Source organism: Neolamprologus brichardi, chromosome 23, assembly GCF_056152115.1.
Source record: "Neolamprologus brichardi isolate AB-2024 chromosome 23, ASM5615211v1, whole genome shotgun sequence".
NCBI classification, from domain to species: Eukaryota; Metazoa; Chordata; class Actinopteri; order Cichliformes; family Cichlidae; genus Neolamprologus; species Neolamprologus brichardi.
This window is the reverse complement of record NC_142125.1, coordinates 6,480,324-6,495,015: the sequence shown is the minus strand read 5'-3', so window position 1 is coordinate 6,495,015 and position 14,692 is coordinate 6,480,324. Positions and strand designations below refer to the sequence as shown.

The 14,692-nt window shown below is 38.7% G+C and overlaps 2 protein-coding genes across 2 annotated transcripts; both read left to right on the top strand.

Moving 5' to 3' along the window:
* Nucleotides 1-231: 231 nt before the first annotated feature.
* LOC148095986 (cytochrome P450 2J2-like) lies at nucleotides 232-7,965 on the top strand. The gene is made up of 9 exons (XM_087836629.1): nucleotides 232-511; nucleotides 1,587-1,749; nucleotides 1,898-2,047; nucleotides 2,153-2,313; nucleotides 2,732-2,908; nucleotides 3,000-3,138; nucleotides 6,236-6,423; nucleotides 6,987-7,128; nucleotides 7,337-7,965. Exons 1-9 carry the CDS (start codon nucleotides 311-313, stop codon nucleotides 7,510-7,512), a joined length of 1,497 nt encoding a protein of 498 aa, XP_087692755.1. The 5' UTR covers nucleotides 232-310; the 3' UTR covers nucleotides 7,513-7,965.
* A 748-nt stretch (nucleotides 7,966-8,713) lies between these two features.
* On the top strand, nucleotides 8,714-14,232 carry LOC148095985 (cytochrome P450 2J2-like). The gene is made up of 8 exons (XM_087836628.1): nucleotides 8,714-9,112; nucleotides 10,625-10,787; nucleotides 10,886-11,289; nucleotides 11,745-11,921; nucleotides 11,998-12,136; nucleotides 12,368-12,555; nucleotides 13,573-13,714; nucleotides 13,860-14,232. The coding sequence occupies exons 1-8, from the start codon at nucleotides 8,912-8,914 to the stop codon at nucleotides 14,033-14,035; spliced, it is 1,590 nt and encodes a 529-aa protein (XP_087692754.1). The 5' UTR covers nucleotides 8,714-8,911; the 3' UTR covers nucleotides 14,036-14,232.
* Nucleotides 14,233-14,692: the final 460 nt, after the last annotated feature.

Sequence of the window (14,692 nt, the reverse complement as noted above, 5' to 3'; positions counted from 1 at the left end):
CACTGAAAGCACACCGTGTGTCTAAGACCTGAAACAAGCACTGTTACCTGTTTCCTCCTAAACGTAGCACTAAATTTTACTAACTTCATACACTGTTACAACTCCGATTTTTCTTAACCACCTGGTACAGGTGTAACAATTGTAACAGAGTGTCTTAGAGATGTAGTGTAATTTTACATTGGTTAAGTCTTAACCACGCGCTTTTATTTTGAAAGCGTCTTTCCACGTCCTCTGGTAATAAAACAATCATCGTCATATTTGCAGATATAGCCCATCTCAACATTAAGCGACAGCCTAACTAAGCGAAGCCATGGAGACATTATACAGCCTTCTTGGCTCAGAGTGGATAGACGGCAGGAGCATTTTAATCTTTTTGTTTGTTCTTCTGCTTACGACTGAAGTTTTGAAGAACAGAGTGCCAAAAAACTTTCCTCCCGGACCGAGGGCTCTGCCTTTCATTGGAAATCTTCATCGCATCAGACCTGATAGAATTCATCTGCAGTTTGCAGAGGTATACATACTGCTGCTACTATTACTACTAATTTTTATTAATAAAATGTCATGTTATAAAAATAACGTGCCCCAGGCATTAAAAGTGGTATTTTTTTTTTTTTTTACCGAAATAAGACACGTAGGATGCGGTGAACAAGTGGGTCTTCAACTTAGCTTTAAAAACCTCCACAGAGCATGCCTTGAAGGAGGTTGTTCTACAAAAGTGGGGCATGAAAAGAACTTGTAGAAGGCCAGAATCCTGACATATGACCTCTTTATTGGACAAGAGTGTAACTATCAATAACCGTACAAATATCAATTTCATTTTGTACAAATCTGGCCAACTGTCTGAAGTTTGTGTGGTTTTCCATCTGAGCAGATGAAGCTTCCTGCACCATCTTTTCAACATCCTAATATGTTGATCCTAATATTCTTGTTACTAAAAACTCATTCTGAAGTATGCTTTCACTAACTCAGAGGGTATAGCAAACGTGGCAGTTTGTCGTGAAACAACTACTGTAATCTCCACATTTTGACTTTTTTCTCTAAATAGACTTTTTGACTTTTTTCCCAGAAACATAATTTCGCCTTTTTTCAAAGAACAGTATTTTGACTTTTTTCTCAAAATACATTTTTGATCTTATTCTCAAAATGATCAACAGTATTTTTTTTTCTCGCCCTAATACTCTGTCCTAGTGTGGGCATTCTACAGCTAGAACTCAACCATTATCATGAGTTACCAGTGGGCTGGAAAGTAATAAACAAACAGACAGTGCATTTATAAAGCAGGTTAATTGCTTTTAATTGCTTTTAAAATGTGCAATAGAGCAGAACAGTCACAGAGTTTAACATTGTCTTAAATATTTTCTTATATAAAATGCCTACCTATGGTATGAATAAAGTATTTGTTATCTTGTCTTTTTGGTTATTTATTGAGAGAAAGGGACTGCGGTGTATGTGAAGCTGTATTTTATTCAGAAGAAGCTGTATTAATATTGGCTTTCTTAAGAGGAAATAGCCAAAATTATGAAGCGGTCACCCAAATGAGGCAGATCCCAACCCAACACTGAACAGAATCTTCTGTTCATGTTCAGTTTGCAGAGAAACATGGAAACATATTCAGCCTTCGATTCTTTGGTCAAAGAACTGTGATCATTAATGGCTACAAGCTTGTCAAAGAAGCCCTAATCCAACGAGGAGAAGACTTCATGGATCGCCCCAGCCTACCAATGTTTGAAGAATTGGTTGGGAATAAAGGTGATAATTTTCCTTGAAAAGTTTTTCAAGATGTTTTAATAAGACCAGCATCATCTGACTATTTGGCAATGTTAAAACGTAGGTCAGTATTTTAATGACCTTATTTTTAAGTTACTTTGGGCCTAATGCAGTTTTGTTTTTCCAAAAGGTCTTGTGATATCAAATGGGTATCAGTGGAAGCAACAGAGGAGATTTGCTCTTCACACACTCAGAAACTTTGGTCTGGGCAAGAAGACCCTTGAGTTATCCATCCAGCAGGAGTGCCAGTATCTCACAGAGGGTTTTGCAGATCATCAAGGCACACACATACACAAACACAAAACCTACACATTTTTTTTACATAATCGAAATTAATTATGAGTTTGCTTTTAATGTTTTGTCTAATGGACATATGCTCTTTCAGGAAAACCTTTTAATACCCAGTCACTGTTAAACAACGCTGTGTCCAACATCATTTGCTGTTTGGTGTTTGGGAATCGTTTTGAGTACACTGACATGCAGTTTCAGTCTATTCTGGAACTCTTCAGTGAGATAGTGTACTTGGAGGGAGGCGTGTGGGCACAGGTGAAACTCTTTCACATACCTTAGTGTTGTTTGATTCAGGATTTAAAAATAACAAATAAGAAACTTTAACTGAACTTTTTTGTGCAGCCCAAGTGAAAGCTGTTTTTGCAAACGGAGCAGTTAGTGGAGCATAGCTATTGTTCACATTAGACTCCACCAGGGCTGTGCCTCGTCTCAGACTCTCAGACTGATATCTCAACGCAGATTATCTTTCCTGAAATATTTTACTGTTGTGTTCCTTTAACTGCAGTGGAGGAAGAAAGTTACTTATGAAATCTGCTGTGGTGTAAAAGAGATTTTAATTACTATTAAAGTATGCTTCAAAATTGTGTTTAAATGTTTTTACTCGGTTACTTTTCATTACTACCTACTTTTGCAAAATTTGACCTATTACTGCTACTGTCTTCCTGTTCTGTAGCTTTACAACACATTACCCTGGCTGATGAGGTGGCTGCCTGGACCTCACCAAAAAATATTCACTCTGATCCAAAAGATAATTGATTTTGTAGAAGTCAAGATCAAAGAACACAGAGAAAACCTCAACCCATCATCACCAAGAGACTACATTGATGCTTTTCTCATAGAAATGGGGGAGGTAAGTGTTTTCAAAATGTGTTCTTGTTCATTTAAACTTTCTAAAAAACATGCCTTTTATTTCCTGCGTCTGGCTTTTGTGAATCTGATAGAAGGAGGACGAAGACTCTGGTTTTAGTCTCAGCAATTTGTGTTTTTGCACCCTGGACTTGTTTGGTGCTGGAACTGAAACCACTACAACTACTTTACGCTGGGGACTGCTATACATGATCTACTACCCTGACATTCAAGGTGTGTGTATGAACAATATTGATTCTGAATACACACTTGTGACCATCTTTCTATTAGTTTTTTTCAGAGATTTTGACAGGTTTGTAGCTTAAACCTATTCGCTGGAACGTTCAAGACAATTTAACTACACAGCAAAACAAGACACGAGTAGGCAAAGTTCTTTATGCTTCTCGTGCACGGGAGAGAATTGGACAAACGCCGTTCCTTCACTTGACCCCAGTTGCTCTCGTCTGTTCCCCCGTAACATTGATCTTTTATTTAGGTTACATGAATATACATAGGTGTATTAACATATGACATATACAGTGTTGGGGAGTAACGGAATACATGTACCGCCGTTACGTATTTAAAATACAAAATATGAGTAACTGTATTCCGTTACAGTTACCGTTTAAAAAGGTGGTATTTAGAATACAGTTACTTTGTTGAAATAAATGGATTACATGGCGGTACTTCCCTGTTTCATATTGTGGCGGGTCAGGACTGTTTGGGTTTTGTTTGACAGCTACGTTCTGTTGTTCCAGTCGGCAGTGTTACGGTTGCCATGGTTACAGGGTGACGCTCTCTCTCTGCGTGTTTCCTGGGTGAGAGAGGCCTTTTTGTTGTGTTGTGCTAAGCTAATAGGCAGAATGCTACCGGTATAGCTCTAAAGAATGTAGCATCATAGGCAGTGTAGTCCGTGCTGCAGGGAGAATGGACTGCCACACCCGTTATGTGTCTGTGAGTGAGGGAGGGAGAAAAAGGAAAAGTACGAGCTGTCATGGAGCAAAAACGGGAGCTGGAAGCATGTAAATATAATAATAACCACTGCAGCCAAGAAGAGAGCCTGACGAGCCCAGTTGTAAGTAAGCTATTAAGACTCGACTGTACACCGTGTTCGTGTTTTCCTCCAAAAACAATAAGTTCCGTTGGAGCAGCTTTTCAACGCCTCTCTCTGTCTCTCACAAGCAAAGTGACCCAGACAACAAAGTAAAGCTAGTTTTCGGCTACGAGCCGACACAGAACCCACTGTATTAGCCAGAGGTCCCTTTACTACGGTTCAGAGCCGCGGACCTTCAGTAACAGTAATAAATCACAGCAATAGTACATTCATGTAGTTGTAAACAGCATGATAATATATTAAGTAATCCAAGTATTCGGAATACGTTACTCTCATTGAGTAACGTAACGGAATACATTACAGAATACATTTTGGGGCATGTATTCTGTATTCTGTAATGGAATACATTTTAAAAGTAACCTTCCCAACACTGTAGTGATGGGTCGTTCGCGAACGAAATGGCTCTTAGAGCCGGGTCTTTGACGTGAACGACGCGAGCTGGCTCCTTATCGCGAGCCGTCACGTGGGGTTTTTTTTTCTTTCTCTCAGCCTCTCGCACTTTTTTTTCGCTTCACTCTGCACGTGAGCCTTGTGCTTTACACTGGGCAGAGGGGGGAGGGGCGGTAGTTACACTCAGTAGCACAGGAACAGAGCCCAAGGGAGAGAGAGAGAGCCAGGGACAACAACATCACATTAATTCAATTCAATTCAATTTTATTTATATAGCGCCAAATCACAACAAATGTCGCCTCAAGGCGCTTCATAGATACAGAGAAAAGCCCAACAATCATATGACCCCCTATGAGCAAGCACTTTGGCGACAGTGGGAAGGAAAAACTCCCTTTTAACAGGAAGAAACCTCCGGCAGAACCAGGCTCAGGGAGGGGCGGGGCCATCTGCTGCGACCGGTTGGGGTGAGAGAAGGAAGACAGGATAAAAGACATGCTGTGGAAGAGAGACAGAGATTAATAACAGATATGATTCAATACAGAGAAGTCTATTAACACATAGTGAGTGAGAAAGGTGACTGGAAAGGAAAAACTCAATGCATCATGGGAATCCCCCGGCAGCCTACATCTATTGCAGCATAACTAAGGGAGGATTCAGGGTCACCTGGTCCAGCCCTAACTATATGCTTTAGCAAAAAGGAAAGTTTTAAGCCTAATCTTAAAAGTAGAGATAGTTAGAAAGGTATAGTAATCATCCACAACTATTTTCAGTTGCAGATGATAAAGGATTCAGAAAGTTTATTCATGCGGGCCCATATGACAGAGAATATGCATCTTCTTTTTGTTTTCATATTTTAATTTATATTTAATTGTGTTGTGGTTTGCAGTGTTTTGTGTTGTTTCACTTTAAATTTGTAAAAGGAAAAAGCTGAAAATTTAAATAGTTAAAATTTGAAATGTGAATAGTTGATTTTTGTATTATATGATTTATTTATTACATTTTATGTGGAGTGAATAAATAAAAGTATATTTACGGTGGCCCCTAGAGACAAAGCACATACAAACTTCAAATCACGTACAAACTCCAAAACACGTAAAAACTCCGAAGCACGTAAAAACTCCAAAGCACATAAAAACTCAAAACACGTACAAAAGTCAACAGAAGTGCTCCAGGATGCTAGGCGCAGTGTTAAGCTTTTGTTACCTAGTGGCTACACAAGCCAGAAAGTACCAACGACTGGATTTGGTGTGTGGTAGTAACAGGTAAATGAACTTTTTTTTTAAATTATTTGAATATATATGAGTGCCTGTGTATAAATACACAAACAATACACACGTGCTTTCAATTGTGTAATTTAAGTGATCTAGTAGCTCTGCTTTGGAAGTTCAGTTCATGGCAGAAATGTGTTTTGGAGTTTGTACGTGTTTTGTCTCTAGGGGCCACCGCATATATTTATATATAAACGTATATAAATAAAACCACTTTTTTTTACGTTAGTAATTCCTTTTGTGCATAATTTTATATTATTGTTAATAATAAATTAATTAAAGCAACAAAACAACCTGAAGAGCCGGTTCGGAGTCGGCTCTTTTTAGTGAGCCGAACCGAAAGAGCCGGATCTCTAAAAAGACCCGGAAATCCCATCACTACAACACTGGACGCATACATACACACAAAGAGTACCTTGCCTGTGCGTTGTGTAAGTATGTCTGTCTGTGTGCATGTGACCCCATAAATGACTTCCCTAAACCTAATAAATATATATTTCTAGGCATAAATGGCAATCCAACAATACAATACACCAGTTCATGTTCTCACTATGTGCAGAAAAAGTCCAGGCTGAGATCGATGCTGTGATTGGTTCATCCAGACAGCCGTCTATGACTGACAGAGAAAACATGCCGTATACTGATGCGGTCATCCATGAGATCCAGAGAGTGGGCAACATCATTCCCCTCAATGTGGCCCATGTTGCAAACAAGGACACAACATTGGATAAGTACACAATCCCAAAGGTACACAAAGGAATTGGAAGATGAATTTCTTATAGCACTTTTTGGTGTTTTTTGTTTTCTCAGATACATTTTGAATGAAAAAGTTGTCATTTTATCATCTAATGCCAGGTCTCTCAAAGTTTGTTGTCCTCAATAACATTTTGATTTGAAGAAGAACCACCATGTTTTATCAAAAAAGAAAGTTTTAAGCTTAATCTTGAAAGTACAGAGGGTGTCTGCCTCCCACATCCAAACTGGGAGAAACAGAAGAGGGGCCTGAAAGCTGAAGGCTCTGCCTCCTATTCTACTTTTAAATGCACTGGGAACCACAAGTTTTATAGAAGTTAATATGAATGAAATATGCTCTTTCTTTCTAGTCCCTGTCGGTACTCTTGCTGCAGCATTTTGGATCATCTGAAGGCTTTTCAGCGAGCATTTCGAGCAACCTGTTAATAATGAATAGATGATTGTAGAAGTAATAAATGCATGAACAATCAGCAATACCAGAAACACGTATGACACGCTGATTAGAACAAACACTAGACATGTTTAAATAACGCTTCTAACTGGCAGTATTTTCTCAGGGTACAATGATCATACCTGCTCTACACTCGGTCTTAAATGACGAGACAATGTGGGAAACTCCAAACTCCTTCAACCCTCAACACTTTCTCGACCAGGATGGTAAATTCAGGAGGAGAGAGGCCTTCCTTCCTTTTTCTACAGGTTAGTCAGTTTTTACAGTTCCTCAAAATCCAGTTAAAGGCTGTTTAAAGCCAAGTGCTTTAAGGAGGCAAGATTACTAAAGTAGTATGTCTTTGGTAGGGGATCGGTCTCTTAATGGTATCTCTGTTAAGTTCCAGAGCTGCAGCAATAATCTGTGATCAAACTTTTAAATTGTGTGAATAAAACTTGTGTCTCATTGTGTACTCAGGCAAGCGCTCATGTCTTGGAGAACAGCTGGCCAGGATGGAGTTATTCTTGTTTTTTACTTCCCTCCTTCAGAGGTTTTCATTCTCTGCACCTGCTGGAGAGCAGCCCAGTCTGGAGTTCAAGTTAGGAGGCACTCGCAGTCCCAAACCTTACCGCCTCTGTGCCGTGCCACGTTAAACCGAGGGCATACCATTCTCAGCACAATGAATCACAACTAATCACATGTCTTCCATTATTATTACACTGTCTTCCAGCTAATCTATTCTATTCTATTACATTTGTTGTAATGAATGATGATCTCCTATATTACAATTTTAGAAGAATGCCAGTTGTGATTTTTTTTGTCCTCTCTGTATTAAAGGACTGTTTTCAAATATGCAGTAAATACATTCTCTTCCAACTTTCTTAAAGTCTTTTCCAGTGCACATTAAATTTGTCAGACCTACCAGACTCAATGTGCTCATATAAATCACACTGTCATTAGGATTTGTGTTTAAGGTCACAATATAGTTTCAGACTGAGCTTTAACGGGTGGGAGTGCAGTTCATTTCAGTGCTGTTTATCAGTTTGAGAATGCATGATGTAATCTGGACACTTCAGTTTCAATAAAAACTTTACTCTTTATTTAAAGGCTTTCAGAGTCACTTGTCTTCATGAATAAAACACCACATTCTGGCATGTGAAGAAATAAAGAACTTTTCTTGGGTGTAAATCAAACCTTTGCCTTTGCACACAAAGCAAATTCCGAGGTGTTCTTTATCTTCACATGTGCATGATATCAAATAACCAGTGAGAGAATGTCACCACATCTAAAGTAACCATGGTGAGGCAAATATTTAAATCCCTAAGTGAAAGCACTATTACCACCCAAATACTTCTAGTGACCAATAATTCAGCAATCTTAAGATTATAAACAAAGGATAATTATAGGCTGGATGTGAACCGCATTGTTGGCTGGAGCTTTTGTGTGGAATCTGCCTGTTCTTTGTACAGACACACAAATGGTAAATGGCCTGTATTTATATAGCGCTTTACTAGTCCCTACGGACCCCAAAGCGCTTTACATATCCAGTCATCCACCCATTCACACACACATTCACACACTGGTGATGGCAAGCTACATTGTAGCCACAGCCACCCTGGGGCGCACTGACAGAGGCGAGGCTGCCGGACACTGGCGCCACCGGGCCCTCTGACCACCACCAGTAGGCAACGGGTGAAGAGAAATCTGTGTTACTATATTGCTTTTTGGCCATTGGACCCCTCTGCAGCAGCTGCAGGTACAACAAGAGAGCACTGAGCACTGTTTTCACAACCTAGCATGCCCCAGCTGCATGCTTACCGCATGCATTTGGTACCAAACCTCAGATCTGTTGTGGTGGCGCAGTTAAGAGTGTTATCCCATCCCTGACACATCTGACGAATAAGCGGAGTAAACGTTCTCACGTGTTTTGATTCTCCTTTTTCTCTTTGTGAAAAGAAACCAAAGCTCGAGGGGGAACGCTACAAGTTAACAAATCGATCAACTGATTGTTACCTGTAAACGAACTACAGGTCAGCACAAACAAGTGAAGACATGGAGACATTATACAGTGTCCTGGGCTTAGAGTGGATAGACTTCAGCAGCATTTTCTTATTCCTGTGTGTTTTTCTGCTCCTGACTGATTTTTTGAAGAACAGAGTGCCGAGAAATTTTCCTCCTGGACCCTGGGCTCTTCCTTTCATCGGCGATCTTCATCGCATCAGACCTAGCAGACTTCACCTGCAGTTCGCAGAGGTATGACACTATACATAAGAATAATATGTTATATTAAACAAATTGCTGACAGGTTAAAGTAACACTCTAGTTTGACCGCTTTTAAAATACACATTTATTGTTTTCATTAGAGGATTAAACTTAAAGATTTTATGCTAAGTTTAGAGTTTAAGATGAAGACACCAGGCCTGCCCAATAAAGTCACTCTGCCTCATCAACTGAATTGTACTGATACACTTTATGTTACACTAATCAAATGTGCAAGTTATATTTTGTTATTCGATTCGCAATAGCTTTGTGCTTCTGTAGGTCAGACTGATCATTGAGCAGTTCATGCAGCTGGTTTTATAACATTACCGACAATGAAATAATGTCACTCCTGCTTTGCTTTTGCAATCAAACACAAACATTTTTGCACTTTTATAAACGTGCTCACATTTCTCTGCGGTATGAGTGTGCTATGCGTGTGTAGGTCTAAATCTGCATTGCGTGTGTAAGGGTATGGAGGGCTTGGAGTGTCAATAAATACATTATTAAATATTTAATTAAATGTATCATTAAAGAATTAAAATGTTAAATATTTAAATAATAAAAATATTATTAATTAATACAAAAAATTAATTAAAAATGAATGAGTTAATAAATTCTTTAAATGATGATACTTGATTTTTAAGTAATTATTTATATATGTAATTATTTTCATATATATATATTTCTACATGGAGCGATTGTGGCTCAAGAGTTCGGAGTTCGCCTTGTAATCGGAAGGTTGCCGGTTCGAGCCCCGGCTTGGACAGTCTCGGTCATTGTGTCCTTGGGCAAGACACTTCACCCGTTGCCTACTGGTGGTGGTCAGAGGGCCCGGTGGCGCCAGTGTCCGGCAGCCTCGCCTCTGTCAGTGAGCCCCAGGGTGGCTGTGGCTACAATGTAGCTGCCATCACCAGTGTGTGAATGGGTGGGTGGATGACTGGTGGATGCGCTTTGGGGTCCTTAGGGACTAGAAAAGCGCTATACAAATACAGACCATTTACATATTTATCATGTTGGCAATCACCTAGCAGCATGTAAAAATGACCTTGGATTTAGCCTTAAGCATCATTTCATTTTCATTTCAGAACTGTAGCATGTTATTTATATCCATAAAAGGTGAATTATAAATGCCTAGCAACCACCTGGCAGTGGGTTAAAAAAAATTATCAAATAAACAACATCTACCACCATTTTTTTTTTTAAGTTCTTTTCAGTGTGATTAGGATATTGTAAACTCCTGCAATAATACAGCGAAAACCCCAGCAACCATCAATCACATGGCAACAAACTGCATTTTAGCAGAACGAAATCTCAAGCAGCACCAGGCTCGGGGACGGGTAACTATCTGCCGCGACTGGTTTGGGGTGAGGGGATGGAAACAGTACGAAAACATAGTGTGCAAGAGAGTCAGAGATTAATAAAAACGAATGTTTAAATGCAAAGTGATGTATAAAAACACAGTTGTCATCCTCACAAACACACCTGTCCACTCTCTGTGTTCAGTTTGCAGAGAAATATGGAAAAATTTTCAGCCTTCGACTCTTTGGTGGAAGAGTTGTGGTGCTTAATGGCTACAAGCTTTTGAGAGAAGCGCTGGTCCAACAAGGAGAAGATTTCACAGATCGTCCTGCAGTACCCATATTTGAAGACTTATTTGGGAATAATGGTGTTTTTTTTCTTTTCCTTTGTTTCCCCAAAAGAATCTCATTAGCAGTAATTAGACCAGCAGCATCAGTGTGTGTGTGTGTGTGTGTGTGTCCAAAGGTCTTGTGATGTCAAATGGGTATCAGTGGAAGCAGCAGAGGAGATTTACTCTTCATACACTCAGAAACTTTGGTCTGGGCAAGAAGACCCTGGAGTTTTCCATCCAGCAGGAGTGCCAGTATCTCACAGAGGCCTTTGCGGATCATCAAGGCACACACAAACACACACTTAGAAATTGCACAAACATCATTACTCAACAAGCCTTTTACTGCCTCGTATTCTCATTGTCTCTTTATTCTACAGGAAAGCCTGTTAATGCCCAGCCACTGTTAAACAACGCCGTGTCAAACATCATCTGCTGTTTGGTATTTGGGGATCGATTTGAGTACACTGATGAGCAGTATCAGTCTATTCTTAATAACTTTACCGAGATAGTACGTTTACAGGGAACCACAGTGGCACAGGTAACCTCCTTTAAAAAGGCAACAGCATTTATTAATCTTTTTACATCACAACATGTCCTGAATACATATGTCATATATAGTTAAGTAACAAACATCACCTTATTCAATTCAAATGTATTGATCTAAAAATACTTTTTTTACTGAACATGTGTATTAACAAAGTGTATTAATAATTATCTAGATTAACCTTTAATTTCAGTGGTCACTGAAACTTAAACTGAGTGTATAGAATCACCAAACTGAAATGGTTTATTGACTTTGCTCTAAAATAAGGTTTAAAAGATTAATTTTTTTCCCTGGATGTTAGACTTCCTTCAATATCTTTGGATCTGTGGAATTCCCCAACACATGTTAATTCAGGATCCTTTGAGTACCATAGAGAAATACACAGGTAGAAATGTCACAGTTGTTTCCAGACCATCATATAATTTGGTAACTGGCTTCCTGTTCTGTAGATATATAACACAATGCCCTGGCTGATGAAGTGGCTGCCTGGACCTCATCGGCAGATATTAACTTTAAAACGACACATAACTGATTTCATAAAAACGAAAATCAGAGAACACATAGAAAACTTTAACCCAGCATCACCGAGAGATTACATCGATGCCTTTCTCATAGAAATGGGAGAGGTAAGTGGTGTGCTGTGTTTTCTTTTTGCACTTCAAATGAAATATGTCAACAGTCATTTATTCCTGTCTCTGCTAGAAGGAGGGCAGTGATTCAGTTTTTGATCACAGCAGTTTAAGTGCATGCACTATGGACCTGTTTTTTGCTGGAAGCGAAACTACAACCACTACTTTACACTGGGGACTACTTTACATGATCTTCTACCCTGACATACAAGGTGTGCATATCCACCATGCTTGCATACTGTGTAATCATCTTGCCATCACATATTGATTGTAGGTGGAATGAGAATTTTCTCCCCAGTTATCTGTGCAGCAGACAGCACTCAGTTATTATGGCTTTTAATTTATTTTTTTAAGTCTCACTCATTTCAGTTTAGTTTTGGTTTTTTAGTTTATTTTCATCTTAAGCTTTATTTTTAAACTTGTTTCCTGTTTTCACTCCACAGAGAGAGTCCAGGCTGAGATCGATGCTGTGATTGGTTCATCCAGACAGCCGTCTATGACTGACAGAGAAAACATGCCCTATACTGATGCGGTCATCCATGAGATCCAGAGAGTGGGCAACATTATCCCCTTCAATGTGGCCCGCAGTGCAAGCAAGGACACCAAAATTGATAAGTACACAATCCCAAAGGTACACAATCCACTAACAATTTTAGTGCCTCTTTTTTTCCAAGTCAGACTTTCTGGCTTAGCATTTTAAACCTCCAGGAACCAACCCGACCCCCCCACCCCAAACATAAAAAGCAAATAAATACACAATACACAAATAAAACCAAAAAGAAACAAACAAACAAAGAAACAAACTGTTGAAACAAGCTGATTATCACATCCTTTATAAGTATTCAGGACATCCTACACTTGCTCTAAGACCTCAGCTTTGTTATTTGTCCATTTGGGACTGTTGTTGATACTTGATGATGCAAACATTATGGAGTTCTAACTTTAATTAAGTAGCTGTTCACTCTAGTTCACACTAGTGTTTCAAGTATTGTATAGGAAGACAGAAATCATGTGTTTATGTGAGCTTGAACCTGTAGGTGAGTGAGTCTTTCGAATATTGTTCAGAAAATGATCTAAATTCCTGATAAATCAGATGCATTTATTATTAACTGTAGTTATTGGCTAAAATATATGGAAATGGGATATTTTGTGAGATTTAAATAAGAACGGAATGCAGTGATTTGTAAGTTTTATAAACCAACATGTAACAGAAATATATTAGAAAACATGTCAGATGTTTAAATTGAGATATTTTACTATTTCTTAAAAACTATCAGCTTATTTTGAATCTGATTACAGAAACATGTCCTAAAAAGGTGGGATAGTAGAAGAGTCATGAAACTAAAAAAAATATATAACAAATAAAACTCAAGACTGCCTAACAGCTAAATTCCTATATAAGAAAGGATGGGACATTTTCTCCAAAAAAGTCCAGCAGCAGGTCTTCTCGGTTTGCAAATGAGTAAAAAAAATGAGTAAAAAGATGATATAGTACACAGTGGTAAACATGGTGTTGTCCCGATAAATTTTATTAGTTTAAATATCTGATATTTTTCTTTCTTTTGATTTTATTATTTTTTTAAATTTATTACACTTTTGATTATTTTACAATTTTAGCATCTCAGTTTTTTGTGTCATACTTCTTCAGGGCACCATAATCCTGGCTACACTTGACTCGGTCCTACATGATGAGTCAATGTGGGAAACTCCACACTCTTTCAACCCCGAACATTTTCTGGACCAGGATGGTAAATTTCACAAGAGAGATGCTTTCCTTCCATTTTCTGCAGGTTAGTTGTACATTAAAGCCTCTTGTACTGTTTTAGCCAAATGGCATGCATCCTTAGTTTGTTGCAGAAGTGTAGTAAACTCTGCGATATAGTGAATATCTTAAAAATTTTATAATAAAACTCATGTCTTATTGTTTATTCTCAGGTAAGCGTGTGTGTCTTGGAGAACAGCTGGCCAGGATGGAGTTGTTTTTGTTTTTCACCTCCCTCCTTCAGAGGTTTTCTCTTTCGCCACCTGCTGGAGAGCAGCCCAGTCTGGAGTTCCAGTTGGGAGGCACACGCTGTCCCAAACCTTACCGCCTCTGTGCTGTACCGCGTTAAACCACCAGCTATGACAAACTGAAAACATCTGTTTTCCATCACATTATCTATACCTGCTAAATAATTTCACCTCACAGCATGAGTATCTTAAAATTTTTCTTTTTTCTTCTTCTCACCATTCAGTCTACTGTATTCAACAAGTAAAAGTATAAAGGTTTACAATATAAACCTCCTAGGACCTGGCGTCCACATATGTGGACATCACCTTTTGGTTTGTCTCGATCAAAATACTAAATGTTTCTCTACAAGGGCCTGATACCCACTTACGAGGACAATATACTGCCACTGTTCTATTGAAATCTAAAATGAATGTCTTCTTATGTGGGTCTCATTTTTCTCAGAAACAAAAATAAGGTAAAAAAAAAAAAAAATCAAATCAGATAGTTCTTTGTTTTTACATTCATTAGGTCCCAGTCAGCCCAAATAGCAAAGAGAAATTCAAAATGCACGCCACATAAGTGTTCAGGTCTTAGGAGGTTAAAGTACAACTTTTTAAGAGGTCACATTTCAAAGGGATGCAGGCAAGCCAGAAAATAGGTGGTGAAAGGGTGATCTTAATAACTGTAATCGTGTGAGTGTTTTTATTTTTCATACCAATGCTTGTAATGAAATTCACAATGTCAGAAAAAAAAATTGATTTTCTACATACACTTGCTT